Source organism: Girardinichthys multiradiatus, chromosome 1 (genome assembly GCF_021462225.1).
Source record: "Girardinichthys multiradiatus isolate DD_20200921_A chromosome 1, DD_fGirMul_XY1, whole genome shotgun sequence".
In the NCBI taxonomy this organism is placed as follows: domain Eukaryota; kingdom Metazoa; phylum Chordata; class Actinopteri; order Cyprinodontiformes; family Goodeidae; genus Girardinichthys; species Girardinichthys multiradiatus.
In genome coordinates, this window is record NC_061794.1 from 31,911,709 (window position 1) to 31,931,943 (window position 20,235).

The 20,235-nt window shown below is 38.4% G+C and overlaps 1 protein-coding gene across 14 annotated transcripts in view; it reads right to left on the reverse strand.

Annotated features, from left to right (window-relative positions):
- LOC124860210 (membrane-associated guanylate kinase, WW and PDZ domain-containing protein 1-like) overlaps positions 1-20,235 on the reverse strand; it is a 142,594-nt gene that overhangs the window by 24,468 nt on the left and 97,891 nt on the right. For all 14 annotated transcript variants that reach the window (XM_047353963.1, XM_047353884.1, XM_047353809.1 and 11 more), the window contains 5 exons: positions 19,621-19,740; positions 18,850-19,035; positions 18,048-18,659; positions 5,617-5,651; positions 1,323-1,578 (listed from right to left, as the gene is read on the reverse strand). In XM_047353963.1, the coding sequence (XP_047209919.1) occupies positions 1,323-1,578; positions 5,617-5,651; positions 18,048-18,659; positions 18,850-19,035; positions 19,621-19,740 (1,209 nt within the window). The remainder of the gene's footprint in view (positions 1-1,322; positions 1,579-5,616; positions 5,652-18,047; positions 18,660-18,849; positions 19,036-19,620; positions 19,741-20,235) is intronic.

Genomic DNA, 20,235 nt, shown 5'->3' on the forward strand with positions numbered 1-20,235 from the left:
ACAATATGGCGTAATTTAAACACTTCTGCAAAGAAGAGTGGGCCAAAAATACTGTATCTATCTATTTATCTCCACTGGTAATGGCATTCATTTCGTGAACCTGCAGAACAGTCACCCTTCTACTTTGCTGCAACACTGGAACTACCTCTCAGTCAGTAAAAACTGACTTGTATGAGAAGCATCAAAAAGAAGCCAAGCTGCATTGTCTTTCAGCACTTAGGATTCACCATCCATCACACACTCTCTGCACTAAAACAGTGCTTTTTAAGTGTGCACAGTGGCTGCACAAATGCATCTCCAGACGAATTCAAGCTGTGTTTGCTGGGATGTGGTGGTATGAAAAGCATGAAAATGGAGACAGAAAATCTGGGCCTGTTAGTAATTCTGTTTGTCTCTTTCTTGTTTCATTGTGTTTCCTCTTGCTTCCCCACTGAACCAAAAAATGGGCTGTAGCTGTTTGAGAGGTTATCAAACATATACACCAATCATTTGCAGCTTAAAGCAACCCGCTCAAGACCCAGTTAATATTTAATTAGCAGCAGTCCTAGTTTCTTCTTGCTGACATTCTTATTAAGCAACACTGCAACACACTGCTGGTGCACAACCAGCACATCTGGCCAAGAACAGTAATTTGACAAGCCAACACAACAAACTTACTGTGCATATCATCCCACTTTGATTACATAATGCTTTTTTTGTTGCGGCTTGAAGCTGGATTTCAGAGCGTGTAGCACTGCACACTTCTCTGCTATATCACCAATGCAAAAAATGAAGGTTTGCATGATTTAGATCACACAGACTCTCTCTTTCTCATCACCTTTACAGTGTTTTGCCATGAATATTGCAGAAACAAACATGGACCAAATAGGATATAAAAGTGTTTCATAGCTGCAATCTGAGGTATCAGTTGTGGGGTTTTGGCTTGCTCTCTGACTCAACAACACTTTCTTTTTAGCTTCTTCTGAAGTCAATGATTTGGATTCACCTTTTGCATCAATGACTTGTTCTTTCATTTGTACATCAAAGTTGAAAGAGGATGGTAGTGATGGTGCACTTTCAAGTGGCATATTAAAACACACTACACACCAACCCTCTCAAGGACACTTCTCTCTGGAGGTGGCTTTTGTCAATATGTTGTGACGTTAAGTAAAATCTTGAAGCAACCACAAAAGACAAATATGCAACACGCATTGACCTCAGATCTTTCAGATTAGTTTTCTTGTTGATTTTGACTCAAATTTCTACCAATACAAGGTGAAAAAATGTTAAGGATAAACCTTCATGAAAATGTCTCCAACAGAACCAGACAAAAATCTACTCACGTCGACTTTCATACATGCTTCTGGACTGGGCCCAGATCTTGAAGGGGTCTGGCTTCTTCTGGAGGGTGAGCGTGCCATCTGCGGGGTCCTGGGGAGGCAAGACCGGCAGGGGCTGTGTGGGCGCTGCAGGAGTGGGGACCACTGCCTCACTGGGCATGGCAGAAGGTGGGTGGCTAGGAGAGTCGGTGTGAGCGCTGCGATGACTGCACACACTGTGCTGGGAGCTGGTCTGACTGTCCTTTCTCTCCAACTGGTGCTTGGTGGATGGAAAATAAAGAGAGGTCTTTGAGTGTAAAAGGACCATGGGGATGGGTGTGTGGGTATGAACTTATAGGTATAAGAAGAGATGGCAGAGAAATAAGAGAGGAAAGTAATAAATGAATAGACCACATCAGTGAAAATAGAGGACAGAGAGACAGAGGAAAACCTTTCAAGGTCATCTTTTCTAGATATTGCTGTAAAACATATCTAACCAAAAATGTCTTCTGAGGTAAAAGGAGAAATGACATGGTTTCCATGGATGCAGGACAAAGACAGGCTCAAATAAAGTGAAAAATATGTTGCTTTTTTAAATCAATTTCATTAGTCTTCATGGCGGAAGATTACATCATTCTTCTATTTCTTGTACAGAAATACAACCAAAATAAATAAGAATTACTCAATGTAAAAAAAACAACTAAATCTTAATCGTGTGCATTACCAGTTTGGACTTCCATGTGGTAACCTCTTTCTCAACATTAAAACTCTCTGAGTTATTTTATTGCCACAGAAAAATCAAACACCGACGAAACACATTGTCTTGCAAAACTATCTATCCCCTTTAATTTTTTTCAAATATATGTCACATTGCCACCAGAATTTTAGTGTATTTTATTGGGATTTTATGTGATAGACCAACACTTCTCAGGTGGGAGAATCTGATGAAATGGCAGCTATTAATCCAGCAATTAAGAAAGAGTAGCATGAAAAAACCTTTGTTAAAAGAAAGTCTTATATGCAATCTGACACAAACTATGTAACCAAAAGTGATAATTTTTCTCTTAAATGCTAAACACCATATGTAGCAGAAAACAAACACTGCTCACCATGCTGACCACACTATTTGTTTTGATGAAGAAACAGTGTGGTCAGCCTGATGACCACACTATTTATATTTGATATAACTAGTTTATAGCAGCATCATGCTATAGGAAGATAGATGGAGCTAAATTATGACCAAACCCAAATTAAACCTGTGAGAGACTGCTAACAACTTGAGATCGGGGCAGACGTTCACCTTCCAGCAGGACAGCGACACTAAACATTGACCCAGGGTTACATTGGAATGGCTTAGATCTAAGCATATTCATGTGTCAAAATGGCCCAGTCCAAGTTCAGACCTTAATCCAACTGAGAGTTGAGCTTTTCATTTTGCAATGAAGAATGGGCAAACATTTATGTTTCTTTATGTTTAAAGGTGGTATGCCAGAGACAATAACCATAAAAACTTGCAGCTGTAACTGCAGTGAAGGTTGGTTCATGGGGGCTGAGTACTAAACCACAGCACACATTTTAAATTCATATTGGTTTTATGAATCTAAAATTCATATTATTTTCCTTATACTTCACAGTTATGCACTACTTTGTGTTGGTCAACTACATAAAATCCCAATTAAATACACTAAAGTAATCAGTTAATTCTAAAGAATGTAAATTTTTAGACGGGTATGAATACTTTTGTAAGTCACCTCCATGTTCTTAAAGCTTTTTACAAGCTCCTCCTTTTTTCATATGGTTATCTTCTACTGCAATTGGAGTCTGTACAGATTACAATGTTAATATTTGTTGACACGGCCTAAAAACTCTTTCCACTCATATGACAATGAGTCCTACTCAGAAAATGTGATTACTGACAGTGAAATGGGGCAACACTGACAACTGAATCACTCTTTATTTATTGTAACTAATAGGATGGGGCTTGAAATGGTAGAGAAGTCATTCCACTCATCACACTTTATGAGATGAAGGGTCGAAAACCCGAATTGCTTCATAATGAGGACAACAGCCACACAAAATTGACTTCTCATTCAATCACAAGAGACTTGATAATGAGGTGGGATAGCACAGAGTCTCTCCTGCATATGAGAGTTTACTGGAAGCACCTAGACAGATTTTGGACTCAAGGCAAAGTGGACGTTCTTGGCTAACAGAAAGTCACATACAGCAACATAACACAGGGGAGAAATCTGGCTTTTTCTTAGATGAACACTAATATGGAGTGACACTCAGCCATGGCCACTGTTGGTCCCACTCGACCCCTAAACAGAGTGCATCCCCCCTTCTCAGACTGCCACATCATGTGACCTGGAAAGATAACTTTCATATTCCTGATGGATACCAAACTAATCCTAATCGTAATATCCAGTCAGGTCAGAGGAGAGCTTTGAATGTCAATAGAGGCATAGGAAGAAGTTTTTTCACTCTCGTTTGGTAAAAAAAGAATTTGTCCCTGACCTTCTTTACAGTTGGTACCCCATGTTATGATCTCAAATTAAATAAATTTTTAGGGGCATCTTTCATCATTCCTATTTGCACACTCCTTTTAGATTGTGTAGAGTTCTGGATTCTCCATTTTGGTTTCTTCTCTTCAGCTGAGCCCACATCTATTCTAAAGGATTTAGGTCAGAGGACTTGGATATACATTTAAGAACATTGATTTTGAGTCTGGTGAACAATATCGGCATTGATTTAATTGCTCCTAACAGACCCATTGACCTCTCATTTTTCAGTTTAATCATAAAGTCCACCAGATTTATTTTTTAAATGCCCTTGTAATTGAGAGTTTATAACACCATGCACTTTAGAAAGGTTTTTAGGGTCTTTGGGATTGAAACAGGCCTACAGCATCACACATCCCCCACCAAACTTCATAATGGGCATTAGATTATATTATACATATTTAGTGTTTGTTCCTCAGCAAACCAACTTGGTTGCTTGTTGCTGAAAAGCTAAATCTTCATCTCACCTCCATGACGCACATGGTTCCAGGTAAAGTCCCAGTAGAGTTTAGCAAACTCCACACATTTACATTTGTGATGGTGGGAGAGAGAAACCCTTTTTGTGGCATCACTATTAAACAGCTGGCATATAGATATAATCTGAGGGTTGCTATGAAGTCTTGGTTACTCTAAGATGCCACCCTGGCCTGAGGTCCTCCAACAGTGAGTTTTGATGATTTCTCAACCTACTTTACCATTCTGGTTACTGTGTGGTGGCAATATAAATATGGGTTCTCATCTAGCCTAGTGGCCAGTCGCAAAAATAAATGAAGCTTTGTAACATGTCATATTTTTTTACCAAGAAAAACAAAAATTCCAGGATTACTAATTAGCTCCTTAGAAATTATAAGCTTTAACAGTTTTAATTGCAAAATGCTTCAATCACTGATTTTATTTTAAAGGGGCTGCTAAGGGCAACTAGGTGTTTCACCATCGATTTGTTTTAAAAAGTAAATGTTTCTTGGTGGTAAAAAGGGAACGGAACAAATGTACTCAAATTAAAGGTTGGATTTGTCAGAATTTTCAATGTGAGGCTATGGTATTGCAATAAAAAGTAATATTATAAGGGTTTTTGAACATCTTTATTGTTGTTGCCAACAAATTTGTCTGCAACTGTAAGTAGGACAATCAATTGGCTTTTATTGGTTTCATCAAATCAAGTTGAGATCAAGTATAAAAATCAGAAGCCGTTTACTCTTTAAACTCTTGTCTAGTCCCCAGGGAGGCCCTTCAAGAACTGGCTTGCTGACTCTTTCTCAGCATTTTCTCCATTGCCTTTTTTATAAACCCTAATTTTCGGGCATGACATTGTTTCTCCTCTTTCCTTCTTCCTACAGCTGTGTTTCCCTTCCTTACTCTCTACCCATTTTCCCCCAATCTTTGCTTGATGCCTCTTTCTCTGAGCTGTGGCTGTCTGCCCTCCTCAACAGCTGGTCACACTGCTCTGCCCAGGCTACGCTACGCTCAATCAGTCACAGAGTGGCAGCATGGCAGGAAGGGAGGGATGTTGACAGAAAATAAAGAGGATATAAACAAAGAAAAGTGACAGAAGCAAGATCAAAGACTAAAATAAATCGCACAGCGCTTGCATAAAGAGCAGGAGACAGATAATGAAAAAAAACTAAAGATTGCTGAAGCTTAAGATCTCAGTCACATCTCACAGGTCTGCATCTTCAGTTCTTAAAATAGCACTTGTTTCAGTGAGGAGCATGCAGTGATATGCACACAAAGAGGAGAGTTGAAGACATAGTACTCACCACCAGCTTTGGGCTTCTCTTGGCTGGCACCACGCCTGCAAAACATCGGCAGAAAGACAGAGAGAGCATTAATGACCTGCGGTGCTCTTCCTCTGTCCCCTCTGGTTAGATCCACCTCAGGGTGAACTGGTGAACCTTTAGATTCGTGCTCCAGAGCAAAATGCAACTGGCTTGCTTCTTCTCCTCGTTCTGCCTCCTCTTCTCTCTCTTACTGAGCAACACACTGGGCTGGGCTGCTCGCTGATCTAAGTGATCGCCTCCCCCTTTTTCTGTATCCCACTCCAGTCAGCGCTCTCTCAGCCACACTAACAGAGGAGCGTTACTGATCTGACTGCATTAGATAGACTGACCGAGGCAGCAGGAGCAGCTACAGGTCCCTCTGACGCCACTTCTCCAGGTTGAATCTCAATCCTTACGTACACTGAACAAGACACATAAATGGGAAAACATCCCTGTGTGCATCTTTTGAGTGACACAGAGCTGCTTCCTCTTCTAACTCCACCGCTTCACTCAGGGCTTACATTGAGAAGCTGATCTTCTCCTTCTGCCCCCATTTTCCCCACTACCCCCTCCTCTTCTCTTCTTTTGTGTACCATGCCTCGCTGAGTGAGCCCTGATCTCTGTCTACATCTCGCTCCTACAACATACTGTAAAGAGTAACCAAGAAGATCAATCTCATTTGTGCCAATAAATTATTTATGCTCGTAGCCAGATGTTAGGGGAGATGACACACAGCATATCAGTATAAGGAATAACACACATGCCATTTAACCTTTCCAAACATGTCTAATTATTTACAGCAAAGCCTCTTTTACCTCAAATATGAAATCCACCGAGACCCAACCTGGTTGTTTAACCCACACAGGGATGCTTCATCTTTTTCCAAGGCAACACTACATCAAGTTTTTTTTCACAGCACAGAACATGAAGACAAAAATAGACAAATGAATGCATGAACGATATAAGACAGGATTGGGATGAGGCCTTGTCGTTTCCAAGGTGATCCAGTGGTTCTGTTTTGTTGAGCAGGAGGTATAAATAGAACGTAATTTTAATATTAACTGTAATCCTTTCATATCTGTTTTGCCTTCATATTTGCTATAAAGTAGTTGGAGATTTTCTGTCCCCCAGCATGTACAGTGAGTGTAGATGGAATCTTCCATTGACATTACCACACATAATGCAAACATCCAACCCAGGCTCCTTCTGCTGCATTGGCAAAAAAATCATTAAATGTTAAAACTCTCTGTTGCTGCAAAGCCCCCCTCCACTCGATTCATAATTTATTGACATTTTTTTTTCTGTTGCATGTTCTCTCCATCTCTCAGATTATGGGGCGCCTCTCACTGGACCAAATGGATCATCTCGTCTGCTGAGCAAAGGCTTAAACTGTTTTCTACTGGCCTGAGTGATTGCAGTGTGTTTGTGGGTGTGGCTGACACAGTAAGGACATCACTGGGTCAGACATCATGTCAATAATAATTGTTTCCTATTACAACTACTGGTTATGTGACCCTCAAGGTCTACACTCCAGTGTGTAAGGTCAAAGAAAAATATATTCAAAATATCCTATTTTAGAGGAAGAAAACCTAAAAGTCCTGACAGTCTGAAACAAAAATAAATCACAATTAGCCTTTCAATTGTTTTTCAAAGTAGGCAAGTAATTTAATTTTAAAATACACTTTCTCACACAAAAAGAGTATTTTGAATCATGCCCTCTTGCACTACCATATATGAATGATAATTTAGCATCTGTAATCACATCCATTGTCAACAACCAGACCACTGAGGTGACTAAGAGGGTTGTTTGTGAACATAAAGTTCATAAGGTGAGAAAAAGCCTTCTTCTAGCAGTTTCTTTTTTTTTTTCTTGGCTTTTCATGCATTCTATGGCAGTACAAAACGTCTGCTGACGACCACAGATCACCTTATTAAATAAATCAATAACAACTTGCCACAACTGTTCTTCCAGCATGTTATCTATAATAATTAGCTGTAGCAGCACTGTTTTCTTTTTCTCTGTGACTGAGCATAATTTGCCAAATGAGGTAGATAAGATTTGACTGCAGATATTATTTTAACTTTCCTTCACTTATAACATTAGCTTAAAAGTAACTTCCTAGAGAAGCCAAACAACATGCCACTGTGAGAAAACTAACTGTAGACAGACTTATATAGTTTGAATGGCAAGACAGACAATGTCATCTAAGTAATGTTTTGAGAACTACACCCGTGAAGTGGATTACAGGCAGTCTGGGCTTCTTTCACATTTCTACTGACTTCCTTCTCCTCAGCTGATAAATTGCCTTATGAATGTTCTTTTTGTGACTCAAATTGGAGGTAGAGATTATCACTGACTTTGTCTCCTGTGGACAATGTGTTGTGCAATCATGCTTGAATCAGGCATTCCAGACGTTACGCAATAACTCTTTGGCATGTTTCAGCTGTATTCTCAGTTGCATTGAGTTTACCTTTTTCCTTTCATGATTTTGACATATTTCTCAATTTTGGACATGAAAAAAATCGAATCAAGAACACACTTACAAAGGAAAGTACGTAACCTTCAAGTAACCTCTGAAAATAAGAATATTAGCACCAAACTCAGAATAATTAGTATTAAGCGTGAAGAAATTTAATTTCAGCATTACCATAAGGTTAAAAAAAAATGAGTAGGCTAAAAGGGAAATAAGGTATGAAGGTCAAATGTCAGGTAACCAGAAAAATGTTACATAAATCAGGCAGAAGTTTTAATTTACTTGACACACTCTGTAAAGCATCTTAATGTGTGATTACATCTTCGGTTCAGCCTAACCTACAGGGTAGGGTGATGCCGGTGTATAAATAAGCTGACTAAATCTTTCATGAGCAGCTGAGGCTCAGTGAAAGAAATCCAGGAACTGCATGATGCTGCCTCATTCATCTCTGAAAAAGCTGCCATAAATGGATGGACGCTATAGATTTGTAATATCAGCCAGCTTGTTATATGCAATGTACATGAATATTAATGATTATGCATGAACAAATAACAGTGCAACAGTGCAATAATCCTACAGTATTTGACTCCTCTGTTGCAGCTGCTCAATCACAGCAAGGCTAAAAAGTAGTTCTGTTTTAAAGAGTTAGAAATGATCAGCAGAAATCCAGGGTTGGCTTAAAAGACGTGGTTTTGTTAAACCACAGGAAGGGGGCACAGTGGGGCTCAGTGGTGGTGCAGCTGCACCATACTGGAGTTTATATAGATAGTATTCCTCAACGCAGGCCATTTATTGTATGTCTTCTCTTTCATTCTCTGGCCATCTTTTTGAAGATATACCAACTGCTGTTGATAATAGGAAAATAGCTGCTGGAGTGTTTGTTGACAGAAACATTGATAATAAAAAAAGGTTTTGACACAATAAAAAAGGAACATTACGGAATCAGGAGGCTTGTGTTACAGTGGGTTAAACGTTTTTATAAGTGGCAGACAGCAGTATGTAATACCCGGAGCTCTGAGTTCTCAGTGTTTGGACATTGCTTGTGGGGTTCTGCAAGGGTCAGTTTTGGGTCCTAAATTCTTTATATTTTATGTAAATGACATATGCAAAATATCTGAAGTTATAAATCTGGTAATATTTGCTGATGACACAAACATTTTCTCTGTCACAGATACTCTGGAGCATTTACTAAAAGATGTCAGCGAAGAAATGAAAATGCTAAAAATATTGTTGATTGTAACAAACGGTCTTTAAATGTGAGCAAAACCAAAATAATGTTGTTTGGAAACTGTAAAGCAGACAAGGAACTGAAAATATAGATAAATGAAGGGAATGTTGAAATAGTAAATTAATTAATTTCTTGGTGTTATTATTAATGATAAAGTGAAAACCTCACATCTCATGTAAAATATAAAGTATTTCAGTACTGCAGGAAGCTAAACATGTCAGATGAAAAAGCACTCCCCCTATTGTTCCTTAGTTTTACCATATTTAAGTTACAGCACAGAGGTTTGAGGAAACAACTTCAAAACAACACAACTACTACAACTACAAACATTAAATTGTCCTTCAAAAAAAGAGCTTTAAGAGTAATTATCAAGGCTCGGTACCTGGATCATACAAACCGCTATTTATTACAATCAAAATTATTAATACTTACAGACATAGCTAAAAATAACCAACTGCCAGAAAATATTTAAAAATTATTCGAGAGAAGGAAATGAGTTAGGAGGAACATCTCATCAGACACGAATGATTAGAACAAGAAAAGGTTTCAGTATTTCTGTCTGTGGTGTGAAGCTTTGGAACAAAATCCTTCATTTTAACACTTAAATCATTCAGTTGTGGTCTATATAAAGTGGAACCAGAGGCAGTTCTACATTGAATTAATCCCCGGGCGAGACCCCTTTCGAGCCACCACCACAAAAAAAATCTACAACATTTGAAAGAAACAGACATTCATGTTCATGCTAGTCTATGCCAGTTTGCTAATTCTTTGCCCACACAGTGATATGATAGATAATTGAAAACCACTTTTGCTAGGCAGATGAGTTTGAATTTCTTTTTCTTTTTGCGTAAGTGCTCGTACCGCCCCCTATGAATCATTAGAAAAAAAGCCGCACTGGTCGGTTGCCCGGTTCACCCATTTCAGAAACCGCCACTGAGTGGCACTGCAATGCTTTGGTCTGAACTCCTTGTTATTGTAGCTCCACGTGTTCCTCTTTTACCCCTCTTCTGAGGTGCGTCTGAGAGCAACTTGTTTTTCCACAGTCTCTTTAAATGATGTTGAGGCACTTCAACCCCGCCCCCCTCGAGGTCAAAGAGTGCTGCACTTTAACCCGTTCGGCCATTTTTCTAGTTTGATAACAATTATCCAGCACCGCAGAAACAAGACAATAACTGCAAAAACAATGCAGAACTGTTTATGTAATAATAACATTGAAATCACGCAGGACGGTTCTGTCCTCAAGCAGCTAAAAGCAGCACACAGAACTAATATGAGCAGAAGGCACGATGCTACTGCTATCAAAACAATGGCCAGGATGGCACATCAGCACACAATAAATTAATGTCTAAAATGACATTTTATGTCATTTTAGACATTAATAAATATGGCGGATATGCGAAATTGATCAGCCGGAAGTCCACAGCAAATACAGTGACGTATCAGTTGGAAAAATGTAACCGCTGACAGAGAAAACTGAATGGACTGAAACAAACGACCCAAAAAGAATGTAACAATATCTCCACAACACCTGGAGAGACTAAATTTAACATTTCTTCTCTACTACAGACCTCAAGTACACAACAAAATATATTTAAAGGCTGAAAAAGTGGATTTAGCATGATATGTCCCATTTAAGCAATGTCCAAACATGAAACATAACCTTTGATATTGCTGTATATCGTCTTATTGTCTTAAGATGATAGTCAAGGGGGTTTATGGCATACACTTTATTATTTTATTTGTTTTTTCTCAAATTTTGTTTTTGTGTGGTTTTGGATTACAAACTTTATATTAAATTAAGTATGTTTTTATTGACCAATAAGAAATGAAGGGAATACCATCACAGGACAAAAGGTGGGTTTAAATAAATGTATACTTCTGTCCACTCCCCTGAGTGTATCAATATTGTATATTGGTAAATATGGCTGTTACTATCTGTTGTTACATTCATAAAATGTTGAAATGAAATGTGTAATAGTGATGCTGCTACATAATCAACAACCAGCAACCAATGCTACTATTATTGACCCAGAAGGAAATAAAGGTGTTATAGCCAGGAGTCCTTTTTTATTTAAGACTACACATCACTTTTAGTCTATCTGTTCCCCCAAGAATTAAGATGATGTTCCACATTTTAACATGCTGGGTTTATATAATCCAACATTGCAGAAGAGAAACCAGGATTCGTAGACATGACTTAAATCCAATAATGGTAAAGAAGGCAAAGCAGGCTCCTGCTTTTGGGGCTGATTTAATGTCAGTCAAACTCTACAAATTAGGGTCAAATGCAGGTTAAGCTGTCACCATCTTGGTTGCCTAGTTGCCGCATCCTGAACAATCACTGGTACTCAAGATAAAGATGTGTAAAAAGACTTAAGATAAATAGAGATTATGGAGACTTGGTGTGCCTAAGGTCAATTCTCTAACACTGACATTTGGAAATATTATCTTCCTTTACGTCATATTTGTAGGTGTTTGAAGCTTTTTAATTATTGGCTTGCGAGTACATATTAAAAATTTTAGGCGAGGAGATATTTTCTTGACTTTATACATCTGCCTTGCTAGAATAAAATGTTTTTTTAATGAGAATTTCCATGGAACATTGTGGAAACTACAAAAGAGAAAGGAGAATATGGCTATGACCAACAAATTCCTGCTGAAACCAAAATTCCTGCTGAAACCAAATTCCTGCTGAAACCAATAACTGGCCGTTATCACATTGTGCGGCTCATTCTGGTTCTACTAGAAGGATTAATATAAAATATGTTTTTGCACTCTATGAAGATAAACAAAATACAAAGAAAAAAGAAAGCTGAACACAATGTAAAGACTTTTATACTGAAGTAGTCATGAACATAATAAGGGAAAAATGTGGAACTTTGACCTGGAGTGAGTTAGCTCGCACTGAAGTTGTTTTGCGCATTGCTATATAGATCAGTGCTGTTTGGATGTATTTTTGTAAAGAGAAGAACATTTTTCATGCTGACTATAACAAAGAGAAGGATCCTCTTTATTTCACAGTATGAACAATTTATTAGTAAACACAGGTATGCTTAAAATATCAATGCTTAATAAGATAATTTATAATAAGATAATCTTAAATAATTATAAGCATTGAACTGTATTAACAGTACTTTTGATATAGGACTGAGTGAGTCTTATTTATATTGTGGTTTTCTCAGGAACGTCACTTCCCATTCATCAATTCATGTTGGAAATAGACGAGCGACGACAAGATGAGAGAGCTCAGTTTTACGTATTAACATGTTCCTTTCCACTTGTGAGCAACAACTACGGTGAATATTCAGGAGAACCTACATATCGGTGTTGCTGTGTGGGCACAAAGGATGTACTGCAGGTTTATCATTCTTTCATCCCAGAAAAAAAGCTAAAGCTTTTCAAAGTGAATCTGCAGCGGTTGGAATGGACCTTTACTTCTCTAAGCTGCTGAAGCTGTGACCTTGGCCACTCCATGCTGAGCCCACACGGACTGAGTGAATAGTCCTTCCGCCAGGTTTTCTATGTATTTTGTTAAGGAAAAACAAAAAGTGAGTAGTGCTTTGGATTGTTGAATAAAGCCTATCAACATTTGTCCTTGCTCTCCATAAAAGATCGTCCTGGCATCCTACTGTCCTTTCTCTTCATCTGCTCTAAGTTATTTACTCTTGTTAAGTTGTCATAACAGTTTATTCCTCTTTGTTTTATTCCCCTTCCTTTTGTCTTTTCATTTTCTCTCCTCTTTTTCTCTGGGGACATAAGCACTCTGCAAGATTGTCATGGCAACAATGACGGAAAGACAAGTTGGAAGAGTCATAGCTGGCCTGCCCTCCTTTACAGGGATGTGTCTCTGTTGGTGAGAACATTGGATGTAATCTTTATTTTTGATGGTTAGTCATGCATCCTTTACTAAAATGAAATTACTCAGATAAATATTAAATAATAAAATACATTACTTTTAGATCTATCAGTGATTTGATAATTATTCACCTCCCAAAAAAGGAAAGAGAGACAAAATAAATTCAAAATGTAAAGAAAATGTTTAGTCAGAGTTTGAAAAATTGAGTTAAATATATAAATGTACAGGGAATCCAGAAATAGTACAAATGAGAAAATACTGCCTGAGTGTATAACTATTACTAAGTGAAATATTTTAATTAATAAACAAAACAGAGGGGAACCGTAGGTTCCTAATATGAGCAATATGGTTACCAATTCAGGGCAGCATGATCTAGGGCAGGGGTCTGCTACCTGCAGCTCCAGAGCCGCGGGTGACTTTCTAGACTTCCACAGAGGCAGTTTTTCAGTTTTTTAATGGAATAACTGCACTGAATTTTCACAACAGAATGACACTAAAAGTACCAGTAAAATTTTTTAGATCTATTATTCTTGCCATTATAGGGTGGAAACTGTGTGCTATTTTTACACTATTTTTCACAAATATCAGCAATGTATCAATTAATGTTGTTTTTTTAATTTTAAACCTAAAACTAGAAATAAAATGGTTGTTCCTCAAAATGATAACAGATAGTAGAGTTGTAAGGAAACTAGGGTCAAATAACTATGGTTTTGTGTCTTAATGGTTCTCATGAGTTATAAAGTGAAAGATTTCTTTTGTTAAAAGGATGAGTATAGTTTGGCTAGGTTAGGTGGTTGGGTGGGTGGTGGTTGTAGAAAGAGGGGCTTGTCGGTGCGGAAGGCATTTTTAAATTATCAGTATGAGAGTCTTTGACGAAGTTCATCCCCAGATTCCTGTTGTTGGATTTCTGTCTGTGATTTTATGTCAGCTTCACCCCCAAGCAGCCATGCGGCCACATTTGTGTAACTAGTTTAGTCTATTTTCATGTGCAAGGCTTGCGAAACCATCTAGTGCAATTTTTTTGTTGTTCTTACAAATCTGTGTTTTGCCAACATTCTAAGTGCTTTTCACACTTTACAATAAGATATGCAGCAAAGATGAGACAGCAGAGCCACAAATGTCACCAGTGATTTAGTTAGGTCAGCTACAATTAAAATACCGGTGTAGAATATGTCTGTTATTTTACTGCACTTTAAAGCTATTGAGGTTTCAAGCATAGCTTTTTATTTTATTGATTTTATTGTAGTATCAAACTGGGATTTAGCAAATGTCTGTTGTTAAATGATCTGGATCAGTATCAGGAACAAAAGTCCTGATCCAGACATCCCTAGCATGCAGTTCTTGTGTGGGAACCCCATCAGCAGCCAGCTGAAACTGTTCTACAATATATAATATTGACTTGCATATTATTTCTATTTATGCATTTGTATGGTTGAGGTCGTTTGATCATAGTTACTGAGAAATGGATCCCAAACATTCAGGCATCACTGTTCCTTTATTAACACAACAAGATGCTCTGCAACATTACTTCGTCTTCTTTTTTTTTTGCCCGATCATTTTCTGAGCTCATACTGTATTTTTATAAAGTTAGGAAGTTCAGTTTGGAGTGATGCTGTCAAAGTGACATGACAAACTGAAATGTGTTACAGAAGACATTTCCTAATCTGCTGTGTCGTTTTTGTCAAGACAGAATGCTTGATTTGAACCTTTGACACAAATTCTTTAAATTAGGTGAGGTTAACGTTTTTTACATCTTCTCTATCGTTAAAGATATAGTAGCAGCATCTATACCTCATATTCTTATAGATACCTGTCACCTAAGGAAAAAAAAAAAAAAAAACTTGTACTTTGTACTTTTCACCCTCTCTTAAAAGCTGAGTCTGCTCACTCTGAGTCAGACAGCAGAGATTGATGAATTGCTGATAAACAGATTAGGGCTTTTTCTCCTCCCGATGAAGCTTACCTTATTCCTCCTCCTCCTCTTCCTCTTCCTCCTGCTATCTGTCTCCTGTACATCTCAGAAACCAATCCTCTCATACATGCTCCCTTTGGTGAACTTTCAGCTCACCTCAGTAAATCTCACCCTCTCTAATCCTCAACCTCTACTCTCTTAAAACATAATCCCTGCCTCTCTTTTTTCCCATGCACCCCTCTTAACGGGCTCTTTTTAGTTGTAATTGTCAGACACATTACACCTGCAGCAGCAAGGATAACACAAACATAAAGCCAAACAGAAATCTTATTGGTCGGAGCTGTAACCTAAGACAATTGCAATAAATACAGTAACAGTTTCCAAACCTGACAATACTGTTAATTACAATTTAGATTTTTGTTTCTGGGTAGTTTATTGTTATTACATGTATGTTGGTGTATCTAAAACACATTTTATGTGGGTTTTAACATGTAATGGGCTGCTGTGTCAGCACCACCACTGCTAAGTCCCCAGGATGGAAAGTAGCTACTGGTTGCTCAAAAAGGTGCTAAAAATAATTATCACCTAATTGCATACTTGGCTATGTGCATGTAATTTGTATGGGTGTTACAGTAGACAAAATTTACATACAATTGAGCCAAAATATGCTTAAAACTACAAATTATGTCTTGAGGAATTTATGGTGCAGTTTAATCTATAGCTTTTAGACAAGATTCACATGTAAAGGTCTGGCATTTGAACCTCTAACATTGTCACTGAAAATTCCTCAAATGCCTCAAATACATTGCCAGGTTAGTAACTCCTTTCTTATATTGAAGATTTTAAGGAATCCAAACAAAAACCTGAAATGGCAGCCTAATTTCCTGAGTTACTGACCACTCACCTGCCCACCCTAGCCCACAGTTTTTACAGGTTTTTGTTAAAGCTAGCAGATATGATCTACGAACCTGTCAGTCACCCTGCCAGCTCCTCTGACTTCTGCAACTTCCTACCCATTTATCATCTCATTTATTCCCTCTCTTTGTGCTTTGCCCTCATAGGTTGCTTCTGTTAATATCTGTCTTCTCTCTCCTTCACATACACCGGTCCATAATGATGCTGACATTTAACACAATACAGCAGTTAATCCAGCAACAGTGCACAAGGTCAACTCATTAGATGACATAATTGATATGAGGTGCATATCACAAGCTGCCATCAATACACCAGTCATGTGGTTAGAAATGTAACATAAAAGTGTCTGGACACTGTGAATGCATGTGTCTGTTTGGATACTTTTCACTTTGATAATTTCTTATTTGACATCAGTACTGACCTTTAAGGCAAGAAGTCTAGTTTGTAGGAACCCTGGAAGTGTCTGTTACAAGCCTGAAAAATAAAGGCCCTTCTCACAAAGAGCACTGCATACCCTTTACAAAAGTATTAATACCTCTTGAACTTTATGACATTTTCTCACGTTATAAGCACACACTTTAACATATTTTTTGGGATGCATGGACAGAGTAGTGTATAGTTGTTAAGTGGAAAGAAAATTATGCAGGCTTTATTTTTATTCTTTTACAAATAAAAGTCTAAAAAGTGGAGTGTGCATTCTGTATTCACCCCCCTGAGTCAATACCTTTGAACCACCTTTTGCTGTGATTAAAGCTGAAAATCTTGCCACTAATTTTCAATTAGGTATTATATCTGTACTGTGTCTGGTTCATTCTAACACATGAATATGCTTTAATCTAAGCTATTTCATTATTCTATTGAAGCTCCTACTCTATGTTTAGGGTTGTTGTCATTTTAGGTGAACATCTCCCCTATTCTCAAAGGTTTTGGAGCCTCCAACATGTTTCTTTCAGGATTGCCCTGTATTTACCTCCATCCATCATCCCATCAGCTCTGATCAGCTTCTCTGCTGAAGAAAAGCATCCTCACTGGATGATACTGTTTTGAAAAGTGGACTGAACGATGCTCTGTGAAACATTCTAAGCTTGGGATATTGTTTTCACAACTTCATCCCCAACATGGCTGCTGTATTCCTTGATATTCATGGTGCAGTTTATTCACTAATGTTCTCTAACAGATCTGTAAGGTCTTCACAGAGCTGTATTTAAACTGATATAATGTTACACACAAGGTGACTATTTACTAATAAGGGGACTTCTGAAGGCCTGTGTTGGGTTTTACCAGATTAAAATGATGTTAAATACAAATGCACACCACGCTTTTCAGATTTTATTTTAAAATAATTAAAAAAACATGAATCTTTTCTCTTTGGCTTCACAATTACAGTATGTGCTACTTTGTGTCGGCTCTTTATATACAATCTCAACAAAATACATTACAGTTTGTGGTTGTAATATGGCAAAATTCACCAAAACGTTAGGAGGCAAGAATGCTTTTGGAAGGCACCAAATATACGTGATGACATTAGTAAATATAACATGAACGATTTTGTGGAAAATACATTAATCTGAATCTATACACAACAAAGACAAAGCTTGATCCACTCTACTTAATTTCAGATGGTGATTAGGGGTGAAAACATGAAAAATGTCTATCTTATCACAGGGGTAGGTTTAGATGACAAACATTTACCAGTAATCCACAAGCCTCTGACCTAATGTGCTGCTATTTTCTCACCCTCATTCATCCATCTTCGCTCTTTTCGCATCCTCCCACTCCTTCTCACACTCCTCTGTTCCCCCACTCTCATCTCTTCTTGCCATCTCTGTACATCTCCTCTTTCCATTCTATCCAGTCTGAGCATTTTGATCCCGCGGCCCACTCTCCTTCTCTCCTTTCATTTTGTCACTCTCTACTGGCCAACAATTCAGACTGTTGTCTAATCAGCAGATTAAAGCATATTCACTTAATCTCACAGCCTTTCATGTCAAAACTTCAGTTTCTGCAGACATTCATCATACACATACACTGAGATGTTATACATACCTCTTTGCACCAACATGGTGACTTCACTGCCTCTTGGACATTTGCTGAGCAGATCCACCACCTGGTTGTGGCTCATATTCTGAACATTTCTTTTGTTGACCTCCATCAGAATGTCCCCCTCTTTCAGGCCACGGCACCGTGGATAGTCCACTATCTGCTTGACCCTCTGCCCGCCTCCTGTCAGGCTGTCAGCAATAGTGAACCCAAACCCTTTGTCTCCCTTCTCCATGTGGATGGTGATCAGCTCCGGCTGGGTGGCAATGGCTGAGGCCAGTGTGACCACGTCGCTGGAGTAGCCATGTGAACCGTTGGACGCTACCTCGGCTGAGGGGCTGTGCGGCCGTGGTTCCCGCATGCCATTGATGGGTCCGACCTGGTTGGTGGGTGCGTCAAAAGTCTCTTGTCCGTTGACAATGATTGGCTCCTTGTCCAAGATCGCCACAGAGGTCACTAGGCTAGTGTTGGGGTCATCGGGATCAAATGGCAGCGGATAGCCACGGCATAACGACAGGTCCACCATTGAGCCAATTGGGATGGACTGGAAAATCTTCACCACCTGTGCATGGGTGTAGCCCAGCACGATGGTGTCATTCACACTGACAATTACATCCCCTGCAAAAAGGAAGATGGTATCTTTAGCAATGTGTCTCTTGCACTGTAAAACCTCATACACAATGTGTTATATCTTATTAGTTCACTGTCATACAGTAGTGACATTTCAAAGAAAAGTTGTTCAAAAACACCTCCTGTGTATTTCTGAAAGAAAATGGTGCCCCCTGTGGATGAAAGCTGCGTACTACACCTGTCTCCATTTTGCCATCCACAGCTGCAGGCCCGTCCAGCACCAGACTTTTAATCTGCAGGAACTCATCGGGCTCGTCACCTCCAACTACTGTAAAGCCAAATCCACGGCAACTTTTCTTCAGCTTGGTGTTGATGAAGGTTCCTTTTAGCTCTGCAGGGTTTCTGGTGAAGAAAGGTTTCCCCCCTGGAGAAAGTGCAGCAAACAACAACTCCAAAACTCTGTGTCCAGACAACACAAATATACATACGTTCACCAAATGAATCAGGCTCCATTTAGTTTCATACATAACATAAAACAAGAGGCAAAAAACAAACAATGACATAGAAAAACTTGTTAAACAAGGCTAAACGTGGAAAAAAACAGAAATGTACGGAAATGTGTAACAGAGGTGATGTTGGTTTGAAGGACTGAGGACAAGCTAAAGGTAGACATAAGGATTATAATACACATAGGCCCTAATAACAATATTGAAACTATAAGAACACAAATAGGATAAAAACAAACATGAATAATGTTTTTTTTAAATCAGTATAATAAAAAAAAAAATAAAAAAAAAATATTGTATTGCATCGACTTTTGCCTGATGGTTCCTGATTTGTGAGCTGCCTTGGATTTATCAGGAAATGCTGCTCTGCATGCATTTGCTTGACATTATCACAGAGCAGAACTTTTAAAACCAAGAACCATATGTGATTTCTGAAAACATCCACCAAACATCAAGTAGCTACAATGAAATATCTACAAGTCTACTAACTCATAAAGACTTACTTTTTACTCCTGCTGGGCCAGGAGGTAGAGCTGGTGGGACTTGTGGGTCCCTGTAGGTCTCCAGGTGGTTTGGAGCATAGTTTGCTAGTGGAGCTGCAGCTGAGTGCTCCTCTATCCATTCTGCACACACATGATTATTCCCACTTTAATCCCCACATACTTACCGCATATGTACTGAATTATTTACATGTGACATATATGATCACACATTAACCACACACAATAGACAGAGCTTAATGCAAACTGTGCACGTATCCAATAAATTAGATTATTGGATAATATTTAAAAGTTCATTAACAAAAGTAATTTATTCAAAAAGAGAAACTCACATGGATTTATTACACACAGATTGATATATTTCAAGAGTTTATTATTTTAATTTGGATTGTTATGGCTTACAGCTAATAAAATCCCATAATTCAGTCAGTCAGTCATTTTCTATACCACTTCTTCCATAGTGGGTCCCTGCGACCCATAATTCAATTTCTCTGAAAAATTGAAGGCCAATAAAAAATGATTTTTAATGCAGAAATGTTTTGGTCTACACAATCATGGGGAAGACTGTTGACTTGACAGCAGAGAGTCACTGACATCCTCCACAAGAACATTAAGCCA